Below are 26,381 nucleotides of genomic sequence, written 5' to 3' on the forward strand. Positions count from 1 at the left end.
GATGGCGCAATTTCACACCGCGGCGCTTGAAGGCGCGAATGCGTGCGGACCCATGGAGCAGAAACGGCAAAGCGCACGTGGCAAGGGGTCGTCCGTGAAGTCATGCGACATGCGTTTGGGGAATGAAATAAATTGATTTCAAGGATGAACATCACACCAAATATGAGATTTCAATGGATCACATCATTTGAGCAGTTTAAAATGACGTTTCCTACCACTCGAACTTTAACGTGGAACAATGTTTTGATACTTTTTCTTTTACAACCTCGAGAAAATAGGGTCAAATTTGTAATATGCTTGAAATACCTGGAATTTATTGTTTCATTTCCGTAAAATCGCTGGTAGAAGGTCGTCCCAAAACTGCTCGACAATATGATTAATAATTAACCACTTCATTCGAGCAGCTAAACTGACGTTTACTACCACTTGAACTTTGAAATAAAACATTATTTTGAGATTTTTTCTTCTAGAACCTCGAGAAAAGTAGCCAACATTTGTGCGTTTCATAAAAAAAATAGAAATTAGTTGGTCCAGTTTTGTGAAATCGCTGGTAGAAAGTCACGCCAAAACTGCTTGACAAAGTGGTCAATTGGCAATCTAACGATAGCGCCACTTGTGGCAAATAGGAGAACTAGAAAACTGATGATAGTATCATAATTTTGCACGGCGAGGCATGGGAGAATATTTTAAAACGCTTTTATTTAACGAATAAAGTATTTTCTATAAATTTGGATATGCATACAAGGTTAGAAAAGTTCAGATCTAAAGATCTAAACAAAAACTAAGAAAAAACATAAAGTTTTAAAATTATACGTCTATCGGATACCTTTTGAGGTTTCTTCCCCCGTAGCAGCTTTTAAAAAAAATCCGGAGTGATTTGAGATTTGGGCGTAATTGCATTTGTAAACAAACACGTCAATCACCGATTTCTCGTGAATAAAAGCTCAATTTCGTAAACTAATAACGCTTTGAGATAGAGGAATGATTCCTCTATCATTTGGTATAGTTGGTTTATGAGATTGAGCTTTAATTCAAGAGAAATCGACGTCTTTGTTTACAAAAGCAATTACGCCCAAATCTCAAATCACTCCGGAAATAACAAATATTTTTTTTTCGGACAATAAATGCTTTTCAAGATTTCTTTCCTATACCTCAAAGTGCAAAATTTTAAGACTATTTCTCCTATTCGCTACGAGCGCTATCGTTAGATCGCCAAATTCCGTAAAACCGATTGGCAAAACAAAGTTGGCACTTGTGTAGAATAGAAGAACTATGAAAGTGATGATGGTTTCAAAATTTTCCACGTCAAGGTATACGAATGCAATCTTACAATGCTTTTATTTTTCAAATGGAGCATTTTATTTAAATCTGGTTTCTGCTATAGTGGTAGAAGAGCTGAAATCTATGTATGCACTTAAAAATCTGAAAAGATTTTTTTCTATATTATACGTCTATTGAGTAGTCCTTAAGTTTTCTACTAACGTAGCATTAACCAGATTTAAATAAAATGCTCCATTTGCAAAACAGAAGCATTTTAAGATTGTACTCATATACCTCACCGTGTAAAATATTGAAACCATCATCACTTTCATAGTTCTTCTATTCTTCACGAGTGCCAACTTTTATTTGCCAATTGCTGGATCATGATCAGTAAAAGTCACAAACGAAGTGACAGACGGAGCGGCACGAAAACTTTAGTGACGAACCTGCTATTGCATTTTTTCTAGAAATACTCAGAGGGAGAGATAGGCGGAGAAAACAAAATACAATTCAGCAGCAGGGATTTGTATCTAAATTATCTTGCAAACTTTGCTAGAAGCCAGCATTTCACATGACTTTTATTTTTGATTCGATTTACGTGCAAATTAGTAATTGATTGCATCGCAATATTTTGCACATTTCTTGGTGCCATTAATTAACCAACTAAGAGTTCGAATATTGTTTTTGATTCCAAAAACTAGTTGAATTTGAGAAGCACACGAAACATAAAGGTGATTGAATTTCTGTTCGATTGCAATACTCTTATATTTAATCTAGTAAGAATAAGAAATCATCGGACAAATTCTAATAAGAATGTTCAATTGGCTCAAATTTTGGCAGCTCATTTGGCTCAAAACATTCTCTCCGCCCATCTCTCCCTCTGAGTATTTCTATTTTTTTTTCAGTATACCACATGGCAACACTACACTAATACAATTCCACACATGATTCTTGACGAATTTCCATGTGAAATTCCACATGATTTTTATGTGACCACACATAAACAGAATCCACTCAGATGCACACATGAAATTGATGAGTAAATGAATAGTATGTGTGGTTGCACATGGCTTTTATGTGTGCACATATTAAGTATGTGTCCGACACATACATATCATAAGGGCGTAACCAGGTTTCGAGCTAAGGAGGGGCGAAAATCAAAAGTTTCCCTTCTTGTTTATTTTAAAAATTACAAATTGAAATCAAATTGTAGAACTGTCAATATAAAAACCAAGGTTTTAAAACTGACGTATGAATTGTTGCCTACCAAAAGATGCTGGTTTCAAAGCAAGAATATACAATTTTTACCTCAAATTGGAATTATTTTCAAACAAATAGTTCTCATGATTGAAGACAAAGTACCCACTCATGTTTCTTTTTTCATTTTCAGTAATTATGTATATTTACCATTTCAATTAACAATCAAAAACAAACATTTTATGCAATCACCATAGATCGTTGCCGAGTTTTAAGATGACGACGATCGACATGCAGGTGGTGATAAGGGAGACACTGTGAGAAACGGAGCCTTCATGATGCCTTTCCAAGGATGGAGGTTATTGTTAACTTGCTCATTTTCCCCAGCGGAACAGCCACAGGAGATCCATTGTTTCGGCTGATACGGTGAGTTCATTCCATCAGTTTTACCGGAACACTTGCATCGCGCATCATCTTTTACAGGAAATCTTCAGAATCGTCATCAATCTTCTTTCTATCTACTCAGTGTGCGCGCAGCTAGCCACAGCAAAACGCAATCTTTTCTGCATCGTAGATAGAGTCGTCCCCCTCGACTTTACCTTACTCTACTATAGCCGCTGTGTTTCCAAATCCTCCAGGATGCTAATGACCTTGGTGGTGATTACGCTCGAAATCCATTTTCACAAATATCCTACTTCGGGAAAGCGGTCCGTTGGATGGGAGTTCTTCAATGACTCCAACAGATTTTAGCTTACTTTTTTGTTTTTCGACCCAACTTTCTGCAGCTGACGGCTAGCTTCGCAACGTAGTTTTGCCCGAGGTTTTGCCTACCGAAAAAAGCGGCAAATGAAGGCTCAGTGCTTCCAGTGAAAAGCAACCCCCTGAAATGCGATCCAGTTCTTCTTCTTCTTGTTCCAACCATGTAACATTAAATGCGGCAAGGTGGCAACAAATGTAATGCTTTCAAACCCATTCTTACTTTCCCACAATTGACAATAAAAAAATGATTTAGTTGTTCTAGAATTGACGAGCACAATTTGCGTGAATCACGCTTTTTATAACGTTATCTAGAAAATTCTATCTATTTTCTGCAACGCGGCGCGACATGTACCAAGCTTAATCATAGAGGAAAAGGAGCCCTAATAAAAATGTTATGGTTAATTTGCTTAACGACGTGTTCGTGGTATCATCCAAACCATTTGTGGAATAGTTTAATCATTTGGGTTATCGTTCGTGAATGGTAATTTTTTATTAGGGAGGAGCTGTCAAATTAGCACCAGAGCACCAGAGAAATTTGGCTTCACTCGAGTTGTTCGCAGATGAAAGGCGTTGCAGTCCTGTGGTGAAAACATGCTGTGAAGACGTATTTTTGAAAGTTGAACAACTTTTCTTTTGAAAAATTTTACTTTTAGGCTCTGAACCATTTGGTGGATTATTTTAACTTTTGGTTAAAATTTGACAGATGAAAAGTTATCGATTAACCCTGCTATCCGAGCGTGGTTACTTCTGACAGACAAGAAGTTAAATTTTGACAACCTTGGCTAAGTTCTTCTCGAAAACCGGTCGATCAACTGCACGGGGATTTTCGAACATAGAAAATAACTTTCGAAATGTCACTTTTAACCACGAGTTAAATTTAACACGGCAAATGGTTCACAGCCTTAGACTCTGAACCATTTGGCGAATTTTTAACTTTTGGTTAAAATTTGACAGATGGAATGTTATCGATTAACCCTGCTATTCGAGCGTAGTTATTTCTGACAGACAAGAAGTTAAATTTTGAAAATCGTGGCTCGAAAACCGGTCGATCGACAGCACGGGGATTTTCGAACATAGAAAATAACTTTCGAAATGTCACTTTTAACCACGAGTTAAATTTAACTCAGCAAATGGTTCACAGCCTTAGGCTGTGTTCCATTTGGTGAATTTTCATTTAAATTTGACAGATGGAAAATTTTCAATTTTGACAAACACCTCAACTTTCTCAAAATAGAAAGATCGGCAAAAGAGGGATTTTCGAATTTCTTAATTTTTTTTCGAACTGTCAAATTTAAGTGAAAATTCACCAAATGGAACACAGCCTTAAGGGCCACCCACATTAGATCCATTTGCGTTGAGTTGCCGTAAATTTGACAGTTAGACAATAGATTTAGCTGTCACTTTGCCGCAACGTGTCCGATCCGGATCTAATGTGCGTGGGCCTTTAGAATTACTAGTCGAAAGTGAAAGAAACACTTTCAATCCAAAAGGATTCATTTATTGTTAGATCTCCGTTTTCGGGTTTAGAATAGAGCTTCGTTTTCTGAGTACAACGATATTTTTATCGATCCCTTAGACATTCATCTCGATTTTTAAATCAAGATTTAAATTTTTGATCGTTGACACTAAATCTATTCGTTGACAGCTCGCTCGCATACAAAATCCAAGGGGCGCTTAGATGATGATTTTTGCTAATGTAATCGTACTTATTTAAAATAGTTCCAGTGTACCAAAATTGATGAAATTTTGGATTTCGGTTCCATTGTTAATGCAGATAACGAATATGTATTTACCCGAGTTTACCTCAATACCCCTAAACAACCCAATTGCACAATCGTGCATATATCAGAAGTGACATTTTGAGAAATGATAACGTCTTAAATTAAAAAAAAAAGTTGGAAGGGTTGTATACTAGATACGACCGCAGGGTTGGCGTTGGATAACGTCTGTTATGTGTTGAATTTAATTGTGTATATTATATTTTAGGAATATTCCTTAATAACTCTTTTGCGAAAGTTTGGTGGCCCTGAAAAGAGCCGTTTTGTTGGGCTGATGTTGTTGGGTTTGCTCTACTCTGTCGCCCTGGAGGAGCTTTGGAATGATGTTGGTAGTTCGAAGACAGACAGCATCTCCCCTTCCAGCGTTCCCACACCCCCGTTATAGTCCCCAAATTTAAGGGTAACTGTGATATTCTGTATAGAAATTTTCTTCAAAACTAACTCTTTGTCGAATTATTGGTGGCCCTGAAAAGGGCCGTTTTGGTTGTGGTTTTGGAATGATAGACTGAATAAATGATTATGTTTGAAAAATTTCAGTTTTTGCTCCGATCAACAACCATACGGGGAAATATGAGCACCCTAGTAAAAGTTAAGGTTTTGACAGGTTTTCACTAGAAAATAACATGCAGGAATCAAGTGAAATAGAAACATAAGTTCTTTTAGTAACAGTTATGTGTATTGCTCGCTGTAGAACCAGCGGATCAGTAAAATGTAATATAGTTAATGCGATGCTTGTTTTCTTGACTGCATATCTTATAATATTCTAGAGATTTTGAGCTAATGTTACATTTCCATTATTATCTTAGACATGTAATTGAATTTTGATACGGTTTTCATGGAGATGCATATTAGAAGCATTTTCAACAAGTTTGTAAAAAAAAAATAGATTGAGTTAATAGGTATTATGCCCAAACGAACGGTGGCCCATCTCGCCCCGTATGGTCTTCTTGCCCCCATCGCCTCTATTGGACTGAATTCGGAAACGCTCATGTCTAACCGGTTTCGTTTTGGGCTGGAAATTCTCTAAAGCAACATATTTAAAAAATCTGGGAAAATCCGGAACATAATTAAAAATTCTTGAAATAAACGTAATAACATATAAGTGAATTATTATCTGGGTAAGTATCTGGCAAGACGATTGAAAATCTGGAAAATCAAATAAATCAGGAATACTGGCAACGCTGCCTCGTTTCATGCCCGTAGAGACAACCGACACTCATCCCATTTTCAGTATTTTGCTACCCACAGTATTTATTGTACCATCTCTGTATTCATAATATGCTACTCGACGCAGGTATAAAACCACCCTCGACGGTCGAAATGTCATCATTCTCTCTAGTTTCGTTCGTTCGTTCGCAAGTCGAATTAGCTCCGCGTTGTGTAGTGACGCTCTCGCTGACCCAGCCATGGGTAAGAAATCGCGCGGTAACGCGAGTGCCGGTTTACCGGGAAAACAGACTCTCCCAGGAGATGGCGCGACCACCGAGCCAGCCCAGAAGAAGCAGAAGAAAACCCCATTGCCCATCCCGACAGGCATTGCGGACCCGCAGCCGGGGCCTCCCGGAACTAAACGACCCAGACCTGAAGACAGCAGCGCCACCGCATCAGCAGCAAAAAAGCTGCTGAGCAACAATCCGTTCTCCGCCCTGCAGAACGGAGCCCAGCCGCAGTCGGACCCTGAGACGGTGCCGAAAAAAGTTAAGTTGCCACCCTTCTATGTGAAGGGCTTCCCTCCCGGGCTATGGGAGCAGCTGGATTTCTACATTAAGCAGGGCCTTCGCTGCACCATTCAACGGTGCACGGAAGGCTACAAACTGATGGTCTCGGCCGAAAATCACTACAACGCAGTCCAGGCCCTCTTGGACAGGATGAAGCTGGAGTACTTCTCCCACGACGTCGAGGCCACCAAGCCGCTGAAAGTGGTGCTGCGCGGGCTCCACGACATGGACACCACCACCTTAATGGACGAGATTAAGGCGAACGGCCTCAAGCCGGTCGAAATCCACAAGATGACCCGCAGCAAGGCCATCAAGTATCGTGACCAGCTCTACTTGGTCCATCTGCAGAAGAACTCCACAACCGTGAAGGATCTCCATACGACACGCACACTGTTCCACATCGTAGTGAAGTGGGAGCGGTATAAGCCAACCCACCGTGGCGTCACTCAGTGCTCGAACTGCCTATTGTTCGGGCACGGCACCAGGAACTGCCGCATGGCCAGCCGCTGCATCAAATGCGGCAAAAACCACAAGATCGACGACTGCGACAGCATCGAGGAAGCCGCTCCCACATGCGCCAACTGCGGTGCTGCCCACAAGGCCACGAGTAAGGCCTGTCCGAAGCGGGCCGAATACGCCGAGATCCGGAAGAAGGCCTCGTCCAACAACCAGCCCGGTCGCAAGAAGGTCCCGGAAAACAACGCGCAGAACTTTCCTCCGTTATCACCGGTCCAACCACGGCCAATTCCAGTGTTGGCGCCGCTCCCGCTCAACCAACAGTTGGCTGCTGCCCAGTCGGCTGCCGCTGCAGTACCCAGTCAAGCCTCCGGCCCATCGACGGATCCCCCTGCTCCGGGATTGGCCGGTACAACCGGTGAAGCTACAGACGATTCTCCGCTGTCAACGGATGAGATCGTCACACTGTTGGCCCAGGCCATCATCATCAAGCGCACCTGCGCAACAAGAACACAACAGCTCCAAGCTATCATCTCCTTCGTCGCTAATTATGGACCGTGAACCCATAAAGATCGCCAACTGGAACGCTCGCTCCGTAGGGGCGAAAAACATTGAGCTTGCAGACTTCCTCCGCAAGCACGACATCGACGTGGGCCTTCTCACCGAGACCCACCTCAAGACCGGTGACAGCTTCTGGCTGCCCGACCACAGCATTGTCCGGCTTGATCGCACCAGCTCCAGGGGGGGCGGTGTTGCGGTCATCATCAAGAAAGGCATCAAGTACTGCACCCTACCCCACTACCGCACTTCCATCATCGAGGCCGTTGGCATAGAGGTGGAAACATCGACCGGAAACGTCCGGTTCATCGCCGCCTACTGCCCCCGGCAATGTACCGTTAGCAATGGTACAGCACAGCAGTTCAAGAACGACCTTGCCATCATAACCCGCACCAATGCCCGCTTCGTAATCGGAGGGGACCTGAACGCCCGGCACGAGGCCTGGCGGAACTACCAGCAGAACCAAAACGGCCGCCTGCTATTCGACCATTCCCAGCATGGTCTCTATTCCGTCTGGTTTCCGGACGAACCAACCTTCACATCACCGGCGGGCAACCCATCGACGCTGGACCTGTTCTTGGCAAACACCAGATTAGCCAAGCCGGTTGCCGTCAACGACCTGAGTTCGGACCACCAACCGGTGCTGACCGAGCTGGGCTACAACGTGGCCCCTGCACCGTGCCAGCGGAAGGACTACCATCGAGTCAACTGGGTCCAGTTTCGACGCGTGGTCGACCGCCACATCGACGACAACCCACCACTCGACACAGTGGAGGACATCGACCGGGCTCTGGAGGGTCTCCATCAAGCCATATCCGTGGCTGACGAAGAGTGCGTTCGACGAGTTCCTGTGAGGGGTAAGTTTCAAGCAATTGATTCCCACACCAAACTCTTGATTCGGCTCAGAAATGTTCGTAGACGCCAGTTTCAGCGGACTGGGGATCTGCAGCGTAAATACGAAATGGTCGATCTGAATCGGCAGATCGCTTCCAGAATGGTCTCAATCCGGAACGAGAGTTTCGGGCGGCTCGTTCAGAACCTGGACGACCGTTCCAGACCATTCTGGAAGGTTGCCAAGGTGCTGAAGTCTCACCCCAAGCCCATTCCACCACTTAGAGTCAATGACGAACGGCTTATCACCAACGAAGAGAAGGCCAATGCAATTGGGGAGCACATTGCCCAATCGCATTTGCTTGGCTCTACAATCCCAAGTCCACTCGAGAACCAGGTTGTGCAGTGCGTCCAGACGTTAGATACCTCCCCTTGTGCCGTCCCTCCAGAAGAACGGATTACAGAGGAACAAATTTGCTCAGCGCTGAAATATAGTAAAAACATGAAGGCTCCCGGGTTTGACGGAATATTCAACCTAGCGTTGAAAAATATCAGCCCGAGGGTCCACTCGCTGCTGGCTGCCATCCTCAACAGATGCTTGGAGCTGCACTACTTTCCAAGCATCTGGAAGGTGGCAAAAATCATCCCGATCCGCAAACCTGGGAAAGACCCTTCACTACCGTCAAGCTACAGACCGATTAGCCTGCTCTCAGCGCTGAGCAAGCTGTTCGAAAAATTGATCCTCAGCCGACTAAACAAGTTTGTGGAGGAACATGACATTCTTCTTCCGGAACAGTTCGGGTTCCGCAAGGGGCATTCCACCAATCATCAGCTAGTGCGGGTGATGAATAACATCCGAAGTAACAAAGCTGTATCCAAGTCCACAGCCATGGCCTTGTTAGACGTCGAAAAGGCGTTTGACAATGTCTGGCACGACGGACTTATATACAAGCTTTGTAACTCCAACTTTCCACCATACCTTGTGAAAATCACCCGTAACTATCTCCAGCAAAGGTCGTTCAGGGTGTCGTTGAATAGTTCCCTTTCGGGACAATTTCCGATCCCAGCAGGTGTTCCGCAAGGGAGTCTGCTGGGACCACTGCTTTACAGCATCTACACGTCGGACATCCCTCCTCTAGGAGACGGTTGCGTGTTCTTTCTGTTCGCAGATGACACCGCGATAGCCGTCAAGGGTAGGATGCCTCGTGAAATTACGAACAAGCTGCAACGATGCCTTGACACCTTTACTGATTATGCCACCTCGTGGAAAATCAAAATCAACGCCTCGAAAACCCAAGCGATCATGTTCCTTCACAGACAATCACCAAAACTTAAACCGTCTCCCTCCTGTACCGTAATAATGGATGGTACAAGGGTCGAGTGGTCCACTGATGTTACTTATCTCGGGATGTTGTTCGATGAGAAGCTCCTGTTCCGCTCGCACATAGAGAAAACCCTAGTTAAGTGCTCCGCCTTGGTTAGGTGTTTGTATCCGCTCATTTGCCGCAGATCCCGCCTCTCAAGGCAAAACAAACTGGCTGTTTACAAACAGATCATAGCCCCCGCGATCTTCTATGCCGCCCCGGTGTGGGAATCGTGCGCTCAGACCCACAGGAACAAAATCCAGGTTGCACAGAATAGAGTGTTGAGGATGATCCTAGATCGTCCATTCGACACAAGAATAGCAGACCTCCATCAAGAGGCAGAAATTCCCAAAGTAGATTCCAAAATTGATGATATGACAACTAAATTTATTCAAAAATGCAATCTTTCTGAACATGCTTTAATAAGCAATTTGTACATAGTAGGTTAAGTGTATATAGTAGAGTAGGTTAGTTTTAAGCTGTAAATGGTAGTATTAAGTAGTTTCTCTTCAAATTCTAAAAACAAAACAAACCAATCCCACCAAGGTGGTCGACCGTGTACTAAGTCTAGGACTAATCCTGTAAAACAAATTTTAAATTTTGCCCATACCTAAAGATGAAGAAAGCAATTAAATCACTTAGTAAAAATTTATATGGTAATCGTCCAAGTTAAACTAAAATAAAGATCATTTAAACTAAAACGAAATGTCATCATTACAGTTTCAGCATCGAACTGTTCGTGTCGTTCGATGCATAATGTCTGGACGTGGAAAAGGAGTCAAGGGAAAGGCAAAGTCCCGTTCGAGCCGCGCTGGATTACAGTTTCCAGTCGGTTGTATTCACCGTCTGCTCCGAAAGGGCAACTATGCCGAGCGTGTTGGAGCCGGTGTTCCCGTTTACCTGGCTGCCGTGATGGAGTATCTGGCCGCTGAAGTTCTTGAGTTGGCAGGAAATGCCGCTCGTGACAACAAGGAAACCCGAATTATCCCACGTCACCTGCAGTTGGCCATCCGCAACGACGAAGAGCTGAACAAACTTCTTTCCGGAGTGACCATCGCTCAGGGTGTCCTGGTCCTGGTGTCCTGCCAAACATCCAGGCCGTCCTGTTGCCCAAGAAGACCGAAAAGAAGGCCTAAATTCGATCCAAGTTCCCACCCTTTAACAAAATCCGTCTTTTTCAGGACGACCAATTTGATGGTAAAGAGTTTCGTTTTCAAAACAGTTTCCTTCGTGGTGCGCAAGGAGTGATAAAATGAATCCATTAAAAACATGGTTGAATCTTTCTGTCATGCTCTCCCTAGTTGATTGATATCTTCATCGAGTAGGTTGATTTTTCGTCTTAATTTAAGTGTAAATTCGGATTAATTTCAGTGCGACAATGAAACTCCTAGGTAAGTGTTTGATTGGAAGGTGATTTTTCGGAAAATTGAGTTTGGGAATTATAAAAAAAATGGAGATTTGTAAATGAGCCGCATCGATGCCGGTAGGCGAACGCCTTTCTCAATTCTCGTTCCCGTCATCAACATGTCGGATTTTTTCTTTTGGTGTGGTGTGCGGGCTGCTTGGCAGTTGTTTGGTATCGTCCGTCTGGACGACGAGAACCGTCTCCAAGTACATCACTCCGGCGGATGAAGATCATTATCAGAAAATCTTCACCGATGGTCTCAAATCGTCCGAACTGCAGGCGGTGTACTTTTCGTCCGTGAATGTGGCCGACAAGTCACCGGATGCCTGTAGCCGGTTGGACGCGGTTTACCTCGAGTCGAAGTTTAATGATTTCGAGAAGAATTTCTACTACTCCGGGAAGTCTACTTCAATTTGCATGCGGCAAAGTATTTGGGTGTCGCTGTGGATGAAGCCACAAAGGCACGATTGGCTAAGAATTTGGAGGCTATTTTGAAGAAGGACGATTCTTTGAACAGTCTAGGGCATGCATTTGCTGTGGCGGCAGAGCTGGGAACTAATGGGGCTTTTGCTTACGATCGTGTTGAGGATGCCTTTGTCCAGGCAGATGAAGTCGACGGAAAGATGCTGCAGTTCGAGGGAGGATTGGGCATTACGGCTTTGATTGTGAACGGCGCGTTCAAATTGGCTGCGAGTCTGAATAAGCCAGCTCCGATTATTGCTGATCAGGCGGTCAAATTGGCAACTTACTTCCTGTCCCGTTCGTCGGTTCAAACTCCAAAGGAGTGAGCATTCTGCTGGAAGCTTTGAATACACTTTCCACTCAGAACGCTAACGTTCCCATTTGCGTCAAGCTGTCCGGAAATGGGCAACTCTTGCCAGAATCTCCCGTGCTGATGGTGAAAGTAAGCGATCTGTTAAGTAAGCCTTTGAGTCCGGCTTTGGCCATTGTGAGCATTTCTGTCACTTCGAAGGCAACAAGCGAAGCGTATTGAAGCGATACTTCTAGATTATTATTACGCCTATACTGTGGGCTCATAGAACAATAAAACCGAGCCTGGTTAGTAGGTGAACACAAAATACTAAAGTAGAACATTCTACCAACATATAGAGTCTAAGAGATTCCTTCAAAAAGGCACAATATATGCGACCGAAACTTCGGATGAAATCCAAACAGATATTTTGAGAGGAACCAGTCGATCACAATCCTCTTATTGAGTTTAACCGGTATTAACAGAGAAATAAGACGCGCTAACCACGAATCCTTGGGGATGATCGTGACACGCTTCATATGGATGACGAATCGTCCTCATCTCATCCTCAGAAAATGGTACCCATTATTTTAATCGGCATCCTTTTGAAAAATTCCCCTCACAAAAAGGCTTTTCATGTACTGCCAGAGGGTAGGGGGAGAGGGGCAATTAAATTATTACTAAGGCTCTGAACCATTTGGTGGATTATTTTAACTTTTGGTTAAAATTTGACAGATGAAAAGTTATCGATTAACCCTGCTATCCGAGCATGGTTATTTCTGACAGACAAGAAGTTAAATTTTGACAACCGTGGCTCGAAAACCGGTCGATCGACAGCACGGGGATTTTCGAACATAGAAAATAACTTTCGAAATGTCACTTTTAACCACGAGTTAAATTTAACTCGGCAAATGGTTCACAGCCTAAAATGAACGAAATTTACGATGTGCGCTTCCATCGTGCAAACTTTATTTTGATTGCCGAAGCATACACTCAAAAAATTTACCACATAGGTATCTAATGGATGAAAACCATGTGAATTTCACATAGCTAAAAATCCCACCACAAAATCACATGAATATCAGGAGGACGATGAAAGTCATGAAAAAAGTGTCGGAAAGGCATTAGAAAATTAATCGTTAAACTCTTTCTTGATAATGTTGTGGCCCTGAAAAGGGCCATTTTTCCAACGCGCTCGGCGTAGTTGCCCTTTCGCCCCCAGGCTCTGCTGCCGTTGCTCTGCTGCCGTTGCTCTGCTTCCGCTGCTCTGGTACTGCTGCTCTGCTGCTCTGCTGCTGGGTCGACGATCGGATAGACAATGATGGAACGGGCGACCTTGTTGGACGCTTATATAGTAGAACAGAAAATATCAGAGGTGTCAGATACTCGCATCTGATGTCTTTGGTTGGAGAAAGTATAAGAATATAAAAAAATCAATCGATTTTCACCATCTTTAGACAATGGTTTATTTTTAACCATTTTTCAATAGTTTACAGAATGAAATCAATAGTGTTGAAACATTCAGCAAATTGCTAGAAATATTTCCAATCGATTGATGCCATTATCTTGTAAATCTATCGAGAGACGGTTGAGTTATTATCGTTCAAAATCTTTTAATTTTTCGTAACTCATCCAAAATGACTGTTTTCAATTTTGTACCCCCGTATGTTGCCGAAAGACGTTATCCAACGTCAAAAATCAAAGTTGCGTAAAGATATTTCTGATCGATTGGTGATAAATTATTCAAATTGGCCCAGGGACAGCTGAGTTATAAACGTTCAAAATCTTTCATAATGTTGTTACATGTTCCTATTTTTGGTTTTCACAAAGTGTACCCCCATATAGAAATCACAGACGTAGTCCTACGTCAAAAGTAAGCATTTTTGAGAGAAATTGGGACTACCTATTAAATGAATAAAAAAATTAACCCGTTTATGAATAATTGAAACTACAAAAAAGAGTGGTTCATATTGATTTTTGAGTAAAAAATACTCAAATATGGGTGAATTTAACTACGTAGTCCCAGTTTCCCTAAAAAATACTTACTTTGTAGTCATAATTGAGTCTTATCTAATCATTATAGAGTGTTTTGCAGCTACCGTGTTGACCCCCGGTAATCTGACCGTTCTTAATAGGTCGTATGAATAAAAGCGTTTACTTTACTTTTCCCGTAAGAATAGTACGGGAAAGTAAAGTAAACTCTTTTTATTCATACAGCCCAATGTCAACACTTTTTAGTTTGAACCCAGATAAGGGTGCACGCCGTGCAAACTTAATTTTGTTCAACCCTATTTAGGCTGTGAACCATTTTCTGAGTTAAATTTACCTCGTGGTTAAAAGTGACACTTTGACAGTTATTTTCAATGTTCGAAAATCCCCTTGCTATCGATCCACCGGTTTTCGAGCCACGGTTGTCAACATTTAACTTCTTGTCTGTCAGCGATAGTCGATAACTTTTCATCTGTCAAATTTTAACCAAATGTTAAAAAAATCGCCACATGGTTCAGAGCAAGGGGCTGCAAAGGCTGTGAACCATTTGCCGAGTTAAATTTAACTCGTGGTTAAAAGTGACATTTCGAAAGTTATTTTCTATGTTCGAAAATCCCCGTGCTGTTGATCGACCGGTTTTCGAACCACAGTTGTCAAAATTTAACTTCTTGTCTGTCAGAAATAACCACGCTCGGATAGCAGGGTTAATCGATAACTTTCTATCTGTCAAATTTTAACCAAAAGTTAAAATAATCCAGAGCCTAAGCCAGCATTTTTCTGTTGTCCGCTATTTTTCACTCACACACTTACAACCAACGCAAAACAAACACATGCGGTGTATGCGACAGCTGTAAAATATGCAATACAGCCGCAATGTTCGTATGTGTTGTTCAGGTTTGTTATGGGCCATAAATTTATAGCCAGTTAAGAGGGTACTGTAACATTTGTGAAATCCCATAGTGGAAACATTTTATGTCAGTCCCGTGGTTCAGAGCCTTAAGGCCGGCGCACAATGCATACGTTTTCGGGTTTTTTGACAGATAATGCATGGGCTAACTGTCAAAAAACCTGAAAACGTATCTATTGTGCGCCGGCCTTAAGCACATGGAACCATTATAGTCGCTATATTCATAGTCTGGCGGATAGAATTTCGATCTTTCATAAAGCGGAACCAATTCAATATATATTAGACCAACAATTGAAAAGGTACTATGAACTTTTATTATTCTTTCCTCGCCAATCGAACGCAAATTACCGGCATCATCGGATAGGGGAAACTTTCACCAACCCAAAGATGGTGTTAGCATAGAGGTAACTCTAAGACTAGAAGGTCCCGCAGAAACGTGCTCAACTTTTTGGCACAGCTCTGGTACTCTCTTTGGTCTCAAGCTAATCGATTCACCCCTCGAAACATAGGAAAAACCAATAACCCCTCATTTTATCTGTCAAACTTTCATAGCGAATCAAAACAAACATTGCGTAGTACTAGAATTTCGACTAGAATAGGGTACGTTAATCGTTTGCTTGGGACCAATAGGCTACTAAAGTGGTGAGCCAATTTAAAATCGTTAGTTTCGTATTGATTGTTGGTGTTAGTTTGCGTAGGCGAGCCTTGAGTCACGAGAAAGGGGTTGCCGAAGTTTTGTTTGCAATAGCTGATGTGCTCTTTTCTGTTCGTGATTTGCTCGATTGGTTCCGCTATTTGACAGCACAATTGGTTCCCGAGATTCTATTCGCCAGACTATGAATATAGCGACTATAGGAACGATGCGAAATGGATCCCAGAATCAAAACAAAGCAGCAAATAGGGTTGCCAAAAACTCGCATTTATGGTGGTGATAGAATTAATCGAAGTTCAAATTAAAAATGAACCCCGTGAATCTGCACGAAGCATCGTTCAGATAAACGGGGGTCAAAGGTATTTACATACATCTTTTTGAAGTTGTATCGTCTCTCTCTATCTAGCACACATGGATGAAAGTACCGTTTGTTTTCCCACTAATCTGTTTCCCTCTTGCTCGCACTCGTTCGATTTAAATCTTTTAGAGCAACCGTAACGGTACGCTGCTAAACTCATTTTAGCAGCCCTCATCATAGCGCAGCTACCGTATCGGGAGTTGCCATACGAGTAACTAAAATAGCAGTCGGCTTCTCGGTGAGAAGCGCGTTACCAAATTTAGCAGCGCGGGAGAAAGGTTGCTATTCGTAGAAATGTCAAAATGCTCACTACCGGTACGGACTACACACAAAGAAAAATCGTTGCTAAAATTAAAAAAAACCATTGGTAGAAATAAAAGTTTGCATTGGTTCTTTTTGGTAGAAAGCGGTTAGTTTTCAAAATGAAAGTCGATACATTATCAAATCAAAAGTTTCCCGATCACTACTTTTAAAAGTTTCAACTTTCAAACTGAATTGTACTAATGTCAAATGAAAAGCATGACAGTGTTAAAATTAAAACCGAATTATTTTCAACCTTTTAAAATTAAATGCTGCATTATTATTGTTAAAAATAAACGTTTTCAGTTATAAAAAAACAGTGTTTTCAATTTAATAACATCGTTTTTCATTTCAAAATCTATTAAAATTTGATTGGTGAAGAAGTAAAAATTTAAAATTTTAATAAAAAATGTATTTACTCGATATAACAATAAAAATAAATTCATTAGGTACACTGATAGGCAAAATAAAGTGCCCACCCCATCATTTTTGAAATTTCTCTCATTTATTTGGTTCAAATTCAAATAAACACACCGTAGTCTGTTTCGATGTCTTACCTTTATTATTCTTTTAAAGTTACACCTATGGAATACTGAAAATATAAAGTTTTACTTGAAGTAAAAGAAAATCAATTTGGATTGAAAAAGAAAACAGTGACAAAAAAAAGTGCCCACTTCAAAAATCGGTATGTTTTCGATAAGTTTCCATCGGAAAACCCCTCGATTGTTTTTGTTTTGAAAGTTTGACATGTATTGAAGCAAACGGGTGGAACTGGTGCATTTGTACACGTGATCGCATTTGAATCAGTTGAAAAAAATGGAGGACGTAGTGATTTCGAAAGCAATTCCCGTGTGTATCCGAAAATTGGTTGTTCGTGATGTGCAAAACGGTGAATCGCACCGGTCTGTCGCTAGGAAGTACAATATCAGCAAAACAGCGGTCGGGAAAATTCTGCAGAAAATGAAATCGTTCGGATCAGTGGTGGATCGCCCTGGCAGAGGCAGGATGCGCAAAACGGATGCGAGAACGGACACCAAGATCATGCGTGAAGTGAAGAAGAACCCGAAGGTAACTGTCCGCGAGATCCAGGAGGCTCTTCAGCTAACAGTTTCCAGTCGAACTGTTCGTCGCCGTCTCGTAGCACAGGGGTTGAACAGCAAAGTTGCTCGGAAGCGCCCATTTATCAGCAAGGCAAACAAAGTCAAACGGCTTAAGTTTGCTAAGGAGCATGCTGATAAGCCCCTAGAGTTCTGGAAAACGGTTCTCTGGACGGACGAATCAAAATTCGAACTGTTCAACCGGAAGCGACGGGTTCGTGTGTGGTGTAGATCGGGTGAGGAGCTTCAGGAGCGCCACATACAAGGCACGGTGAAGCATGGAGGAGGAAATGTGATGGTCTGGGGGTGCTTTTCGTGGGGTGGAGTGGGAAGCCTGGTGAAAATCGACGGGATAATGACGGCAGATTCCTACATCGACATCCTGCGGGAAAATCTGGAAGTTTCGCTGATCCAGACGGGCCTTGAGGAGAAATTCGTATTCCAGCAGGACAACGATCCGAAGCATACTGCCAAGAAGACTAAGTCTTTCTTCCGGTCATGTCGAATTAAACCACTGGAATGGCCTCCACAAAGCCCGGACCTCAACCCCATCGAGAATTTGTGGGCGATTCTCGATGCCAGGGTTGACAAAACTGGTGTTACCAATAAAAATAACTATTTTGAAGCCCTGGAGCGCGCCTGGGAAGAACTAGATCCACAGCACCTGAAGAATCTAGTGGAGAGCATGCCGAAGCGCCTGCAGCTGGTCCTGAAGGCCAAAGGAGGACACATTAACTATTAGGCTGGTATTCTTTTACTTTATTTTATGTTTTCTGGAGTTAAAATGCAGTGGGCACTTTTTTTTGTCACTGTTCTTTTTTACACCCATTTTGATTTTTTTTTCTTCGAGTCAGTCTCTTCTTTTTATCTGGTATTCTATAAGTGAAACTTAAAAAGAATATAAAGAATAAGATATAAAAAATACTACAGTGTATTTACTTTAATTTGAACCAAATAAATGAGAGAAATTCAAAAAATGATGGGGTGGGCACTTTATTTTGCCTATCAGTGTATGTCTTCTCTTCCCGATACCAAGATGAGCTGATGCTCTACTTGTTCACGCCATTTTTACTCTTCCGATCCTCATGAGGGGAACACCGGAACAGACATTGAGGATGGTGTAACGGAATCGGTAACGGGCATTTGGTGTGACCTCGGGTGTGACATCAATCGCAACAGCCTTAAGCGAGGAATATTTGGTAGAACATTCTACTGGGGTGAGTGCTGGTCATTTTCAGGAATGAGAAGATGATCGGTTCCACTGAAAATTATAAACATGTTTAAAACAAACTCTTGAAATAAATTAATGCATGATTACTAGATTCTGAATCCATTCCGATGCCCGATATCCATTAAACTCCGCTATATTTGTCAGCAAATCCATCGAGAGCTTCTAGGAGGATCAGAACTGATGCGAACCGTCTTCGGAAGCAGCATTCTGGTTACGGTACTGCAAAAGTAAAACGAATGAAAACCATCATCGAACCATTTCCAAAACTTCTCACCTTGATGATTTTCTCCTGGATAGCTTGGATTGTTTCCCTCCATCTGCCGTGATAATTGCCTCCAATCCGTCGAAAATAAGCTAGCGGAGACATACCAGAAACGCGATTCCGGGGGCTGGGAGAAACCGGTGAAAGTAAAGTGTGGGAATCTGCTTGTTTTTAGTCGAAAGTGGCGGTAAACAGAAGTCCAGTGCTGCCAAAAACTTTGCTCTGAAGAAGTATTTTTGAAAGTACTACAACTTTTATTTTAAAAAAGTGCTCTTTTATAATTACAAGTCGAAATTGAAAGAAACACTTTTAAATCAAAAAATCAATTTTCATTTTGAATATTTTCGCAGTTAAAACTACGAATTTTGCAAAACTTTTATATTGAAATTGCATTATTTTTATAGCAACAATTTTTGTTCTTTGTGTGATACGGCGAGTAAATTGATAACCGCGATAGCAGCGACCGGTGTGGAGAAGAGTGATTAAACTAAAATGAGAGCACTGTGCGCTGTTAAAATAGTCGCGCAAATGACAACGACCGTTACGGTTGCTCTTAGTAGTGTGCGCCGATTAAATGTCAAAAAGCTCTATTCGGGGAACTGGTTTTCGGGTAGTACAATCAACCAAATTACTGCTATACACAGCAAAAAAATGTAATATCGATCAATATAATTTAAGCTGATGTATGAAATAATGATGTAATAGCAAAAAGCAGATACAATATTACATCAATGCATGTAATTTTGTTCGCAAAATCGATGTACATCGTACAACGTTATATTACACAATCGATGGATTGCGCTGGTTGCAGCATGTAATATTCAACAACTTTTTTTCTGTGTAGCATTGCCCTCGGTTTGTCCCATGCAGCACTGCCAGGTCACTAATCATATGATTTCGAAAGTCCAACACATTTTCCGGACCGCCCTGTTTTCCACTGACAGTTCGAAAACTGCGAAAAAATTTCTCGACCAAGCTGTCAAAACAAAGGAAGAAAAAAATAGGACATCGCTGCAAATGTTTAGCTGAAAATTTACCTTCGTTTTTAGTGCTTGAAAGTGGTGAGAAATAGCTGCCAGAACCGGGAAATTCCTGCTCCTCGACCACTAGGAGTCGAACCACAGCAGCCGCCCGAGCAGCAACCGATGGATGACGACCTCGCTGAGTACGCTCCGGACATTCCGGACAATGTTCTGGAGCTGATTTTCTCCTACCTAAAGCTGCAGGATTTGCGGAACAGCTCGCTGGTATGCAAGAGCTGGAATCGCTTCCTAAACGATGAGAATAATGAGGTTTGGAGGGCACAGTGCATGCAGAAACTATCGCCGGACGCTTTTAAAACGGATCTGCTCTCGGTAGTGCCGACATACAAAGCCAAGTTGAGAGCCTTCTTTCACGCCTGGAATCCGTACGACTGTAGTCGGCATGTGTACATCAAACCGAATGGATTTACTCTCCATAGGTGGGATAGTGGTAGCTTAGAAGATGGACGTCTTAACATGGGTTATTTTGTTTTTGTTTATTTGTTAGGAATCCAGTGGCACAGAGTACGGATGGTTCCCGCGGGAAGATTGGATTCCAACATGGGAGACATGCATGGGAAGTAAGGTGGGAAGGGCCCCTGGGGACGGTTGCTGTTGTAGGGATTGCCACGAAGGATGCAGCAATACAGTGTCATGGTTATTATGCTTTACTAGGTGAGGAGGGTTGAAGAAAACAATATTCTTGGGGGGATTTTGTAATTTTTTTTTTGTAAATTCTTCCAGGGGCCGACGATCAAAGCTGGGGCTGGAACTTGGTAGATAATTTACTGCTTCACAATGGCGATGCCCACGGGATCTATCCACTGCTCAACAACGCGCCCAAGTACAAGGTTGGTGAAAGGATCCGGGTTATTCTAGACTGCGACGATAATACGCTTTCTTTTGAGAAGAACTACGAATTTCTAGGAGTGGCTTTTACTGGTATTCAAAGCGTTGCTCTACTGATGTTCGAATTAGATTTATTGGGATATTGTTTGTTTTTTTAGATTTACCAGACAAAGTATTCTACCCGACGGTGGCAGCAGTATATGGAAACACGGAAATATCGATGGTTTACCTCGGCCCTCCGTTGGACGGGTAGGGAGCAGGTCGAATTATAAACCTACGCAAAACTAGTGACTGAAATCATCACGAAAGCCAGGAGCGATCGAAACACCCAAAAGTCCGCGTCCAATTTTCTAGGATTTAGCAAATGATACTCTTACAAGCCAGTAAGCACACTACACACTCATAAACACACACAACCACACATACACGGCGCCTGTTTAATCTAGTCCAGCAGAATGGTGTTTCGACTAATTCAACCGATTACTACTAATCGGTAAGTGTGGAAATGTCAGAGCAAAAGTCAGTAACCAGAAACCAAGTCAGAAACAATCTCTCTTTTACCTACGATGAAGATTATCATAGTTTTTCTTTTTGATATATAAAATGACGATGAAAGCGACAGGAGATTACTTAGTGTGTGGGAGGGAAGAGATTTTGTATAGCCATTTTAAGGACGATGCTTTGTTAGTTGCCATTTACGAGTACAAGCACCGATCATTCCATTCTATGTGTCTAGTTCGGCATTTTTATTTGTTAAGTTAGTATACTCATGGTTTCAATAGTCGATAGGATGATAGATATTGAGAGGCTCATTTAGATTATGTAACATATTTATTTATTTTATTTATTTATTTTATTTATTTATTTGAAAACGTTCAGTATTGATTTATAGTCAATGAATTTCAGTTCGCCAAAGAGTATCGGTTGCATTTATAGACTAAGTTCAATGTCTTAGCATTCCAAAATCGTGTTATTATGATATACAGTTATTATTGTAATATTATTTATGCAAATAAATGGAAATAAGGAAGCGTAAACCAGTAGTGTTATTTGAATCAGTTTCAGAGTGGAGATGGGGGGTTCATTGATAGGACTTAAAGATTCTGAAATTTTCAGAACTTCCCCGAACTTCAAGTATGTAAAGATTTTTAAGAATTTGTGAATTTTATTCGACTTTTCGATGCTCTCTGGATTTCCCTAAAAATCGTTCAACTTGCCTGAAGATATATGCGCAGAATATCTTCCCACAATTTTCTTGAGTTTAATAGAACTGTCTTGAAGTCCTTTGATCTTCCATGAAGAATGCTTACGGAATTTCCCTTAAAATCACAAACGTTGGTCAACATCTTTGGATTTTCCTGAAGTTTACAAAATTTACTAGATATTTTCGGAACTTCTCTTATGTTGTCGGCATTTTTTTTTCTAATATTCATGAATCTTCTCTGATGCTTCCGCTATTTTACGGGAATACTCGGAACTTCAATGTAGGATTCCCTAATTTTACTGGATTTTTCGGAACTTCGTTGAAGTACGCTGAACTTCTATGAAGTTTCCTTATCTTTTCTGAAGATTTAACTTCTTTGGAGATCTTTGAACTTCATTTAAATTATCTCGCCTTCTCTAAGGCTAATTTTCCTAAAATTCGCGGGTTCCAAGATTGTCGCTGAAAATCTAGAAATTTATTGAAATTCATGGAACTACCCTGAATTTATAGGAACCAGTTCTTCAAGATCTTTAAACTACCCTGATAGAGTAGACTTTTAAAAACAAACAAATCGGAGCTTCCCTGAAGGTATTGTATCTACGCTAAAGATCTGAACTTTCCTCTATTCATTCTTCAAAAGCACAAAAATTAACTAAAAAATAATTCTCTGGATTTCCCCAAAGTTTTTGAAACCTGCCTAATGTTCCGGAAATCATTCTGGAATTTATGGAACTTTTCTGAAGATCATGCAATTTTCCAGTTTTCGGAACATCTCTGAAATTATCGGGATTTTCCATAGTTCCTCGGAACTTTTTGCAAGTAATTAATGTAAATACTTTAAAGTTTTCTGATTTTCCCAGTACTCTAAACTTCTCTTAAGTTAGTAACATTAGCCCTTACATCCTCTAAACTTCTCAGGAGTTGTCTGAACTAACCTGAAGGTTTCAGAACTAGTAATTTCTTCTAAGTTTTCGAAATTGATCTGAAGTTTAGGGAACTTTCCTTGAACTGCTCCAGCATTCGCTAATTTCCTGATGCACTCTACGAACTGAAGTTATCGAAAACCTGTTGAGGTTCTCGGAACTACGTTAAAGTTCCTGAAATTTACTTGAAGTTAATGGAACTACCCTGAGGTTTTTTTAATGTCCCTTGATGCTGCTGAAGCTTTCCTGAAGTTCTCGCAATTCACCTGCCCAGAAATTAACTTCCTTCTTCCATTTTTTTAAAATTCTCATCTCACTTTCACGACCTGTAAAAAAACTGTCAAACCACGCCAAAAGTCTGGACTTTCCTCAAGTTCTCGAAACTTCCCTGAAGTTATCAGAACTGCCCTCTTGGATCTTTTTTTTTCAATGTTCCCACAATTTCTAAGTTCTGTCGACTTCTGAGAAGTAGTCTGGACTTCCTTTAAATTCCCTAAATATCCCTGAAGTTCTCCGAACTTCTTGAAAGCTCCTGTATCTTTTCTGAAGTTAATGAAACTACCTAGGTCAGTACTGCGCAAGTGTCTACACAGTTGTGGACAATAAGTGGCACCGGTGGTGTAGTGGTAAGCATCACTGCAAAGGGCTTGGGATCAATCCCAGTCGGCACCGCCGGGATTTTTTGAGGCATCTCTGATCACGCTTTCCTTCGGAAGGGAAGTAAAGCCGGTGATCCCCGGTCCATGATTTGATGAGTCGACATGTTGGGTCCAGGTGTGGGAACTGCCTCCCTGGTGTCGGAGCTCAGCACGGAAAACAAGATCGACGAACAACAAATCAAGGGTAAACAATCTACTAGATGTGTTCCGAAAAGGAAATCTGTCTGTTGATGAAAATTCTCGGAACTTCTTTCAATCCTCGAAGCTTCTGTCAGGTTCCGTCAATTTTCGTAAAGTTAATGGGACTGCTCTGAAGTTCTACAAGCTTCCCGGAAGTTTTTCGAACCTCGCATAAGTTTTCACAATTCTCCCGAAGATGTTCTTAAATTGCCCTGAAATCAATAGAATTGTAATAAAGGTCCCTCAAGTTCTTTGGACTTTCGTGAATTTCTTGGAACTTCTGGTTTCCGAAATTTTTCTGAAGTTCTCTAAACTTCTCTGGACTTCGCTGAAATATGGGAATCTCTCTGAAGGTGTCCACTATTTTTCTAAAATTTGTCCTAAACTTTTCTAAATTTTCCTGATATTCATGATTCTTTCTGATCTAAAATTCGCAGAACTCTCCAAATTTTACGAAACTTCCCAAAAGATCCCTGAATTTCCATGATAACTAACAAACGTCCAGCCATCCTGTGACACTTAGGAGAGGTCGTAGGGGCAGTTTCACAATTGCTGCAGGAACTTAATAACTTATTCCGCACACCCATGGCGAGAGTAAAAAAATCACTGTACAAGGATAATCAGGATACAAAAAACACTGTCTAATGTATCATTTAGGAGGTTTTTATCATTTTCATTGAAAAATAGAAGATTAAATTTTCAAAATATCAGTGCAAAAAAAAATCATTAATTTGCCTTGAAAAATATTCTGACAATGCACACAATTCCGCGCACTGATTTGAGCGATGTTTGTTATTCCGTTCATTATTGCTGTTGATTCCGCGGAATAATCAGTAATAGACTTCTCTGACGTTTGTGAATTGCACAAGTATTTTTTTTGCAGAATTTTGGGTAAATTCAAAGGATTTCTTGCACTAATACTTATAATTTACCCAAAGTTCTGCACTAATACTTGTGTATTTCACCAACGTCAGAGAAGTCTATTGGCGTTGACGAGAGCTCTGTAACTCTTTACTCCTATGGAGAAATCTCATATGTAACTGTCAGTCTATGTGTGAAACATGGCGGAGTTTTTCTTATTCTGCGTTGGAGTGCAAAACCCCATAAGGAACTGTCAAAATGTGTGTGAAGAAACGTCACTTCGGGACTGGTGTCAAGGCGAATAGACTTCTCTGACTTTTGTGAATTGTACATGTATTACTGCAGAACTTTGGGTAAATTCAAAGGTTTTCTTGCACTAATACTTATTATTTACCCCAAGTTCTGCACTAAACTCTTGTGCATTTCACAAACGTCAGAGAAGTCTACACGCTATTTCAAAACTACCCAAATTTGGGTAGAATCCACCCAGATCTGACAAAACTGAACCTACCAAAAAATGGGTAAACTATGTTGGGAGTGACAAGTTGACAAATGAACAAAGTTGATCAGATTCATGTCGATGTTGCCAATTTGTCAACTTGTCACTCCCAACATAGTTTACCCATTTTTGGGTAGGTTCAGTTTTGACCGATCTTGGTGGATTCTACCCTAATGTGGGTAGTTTTAAAATAGCGTGTATATAAATTTGCCAAAAGTTGTAAGGGGATTTCTGTCCGTATAGGTAGCATACATTTATGCGCTATCGTACGTTATTTTTGCGGGAAGTATAAATTAAGGTTGAAACTATAACACTTTTATAATGCTGGGTTTAGACTAGGCAAGTCAAATGATCAACTCAGTTGAATTCAATTGGCTTGCAAAGTTGAGCCTGGTTCAACTTTTTTCAGTTCAAGTGAGTTGATCAAGTCAGTTGAATGGCATGGTTTACACGTTCAATTCGCGTTCAAGTCAGTTGAATTCAACTGACTTGATCAATTGACTTGCCCTGTTTAAACCCAGCTTAAGGTTCCCATTATCTTTTTTTTTTTCATTTGGTTTGTTTTTTCCGTCGATCTTGTTTTCCGTGCTGAGCACCAATGCTACCGACGTTCCAGGAAGGCAGCTCCCACACCTGGACCCTACCTATCGACCCATCAACTCATGAACCGGGGACCAACGGCTTTACTTCCCATCCGAAGGAAGGCGTGATCAGAGATGTTATGCCTCAGAACATCCCGGCGGCGCCGACTGGGATTGAACCCAGGCCTGCTGGGGTGAGAGGTAATCACGTTTACCACTACACCACCGGCGCCGTTGTTCCCATTATCTGTAACTCCTGTTTTACTTACCTCATAAGGGATGATGCATATATTATATCACGCTTTAAGGGGGGAGGGGGGGGGGGTCTAAGATTTTGTGACAAACAATGCATTAGGTATAGGAAAAACGTCACGATAGGGGGGGGATAATTTTTTGCTCGATGTATCGTGACATAATTAATGCATGGGCCCTAACAGCAATTTTAACGTCGACGACTGTTAAGGAGCTACCAAACCGCACGACGCATATTGCCCCACCCTCAATTCTGAACTCTCGATTGATTTTAGAATATGTCCTATCTTCATTTGTCGATCGAATAATCGATTGACTTTATTCGCTTTCTACCGTAATTTGAGCGATGGATTTGCAATATTGATACACGCAATCAACAGTTCAAGGTTTGAGCTTTTGATTGCATGTGTCTATATTAAAAATCCATCGCTCAGATTGCGGTAGAAACAGAATAAAGTTAATCGATTCTTTGATCGAA

General features: G+C 41.4%; 1 protein-coding gene across 1 annotated transcript; it reads left to right on the top strand.

Annotated features, from left to right (window-relative positions):
- The first annotated feature begins 19,874 nt into the window (after positions 1 to 19,874).
- On the top strand, positions 19,875 to 21,546 carry Fsn (F-box synaptic protein). The gene is made up of 4 exons (XM_065234469.1): positions 19,875 to 20,335; positions 20,404 to 20,570; positions 20,640 to 20,837; positions 20,903 to 21,546. The coding sequence occupies exons 1-4, from the start codon at positions 20,019 to 20,021 to the stop codon at positions 20,995 to 20,997; spliced, it is 777 nt and encodes a 258-aa protein (XP_065090541.1). The 5' UTR covers positions 19,875 to 20,018; the 3' UTR covers positions 20,998 to 21,546.
- The last annotated feature ends 4,835 nt before the right edge of the window (positions 21,547 to 26,381 follow it).

This window comes from Ochlerotatus camptorhynchus, unplaced genomic scaffold, assembly GCF_037179485.1.
Source record: "Ochlerotatus camptorhynchus isolate MF236.1 unplaced genomic scaffold, CSIRO-AGI_Acam_v1.1 ptg000434l, whole genome shotgun sequence".
Classification (NCBI taxonomy): Eukaryota; Metazoa; Arthropoda; class Insecta; order Diptera; family Culicidae; genus Ochlerotatus; species Ochlerotatus camptorhynchus.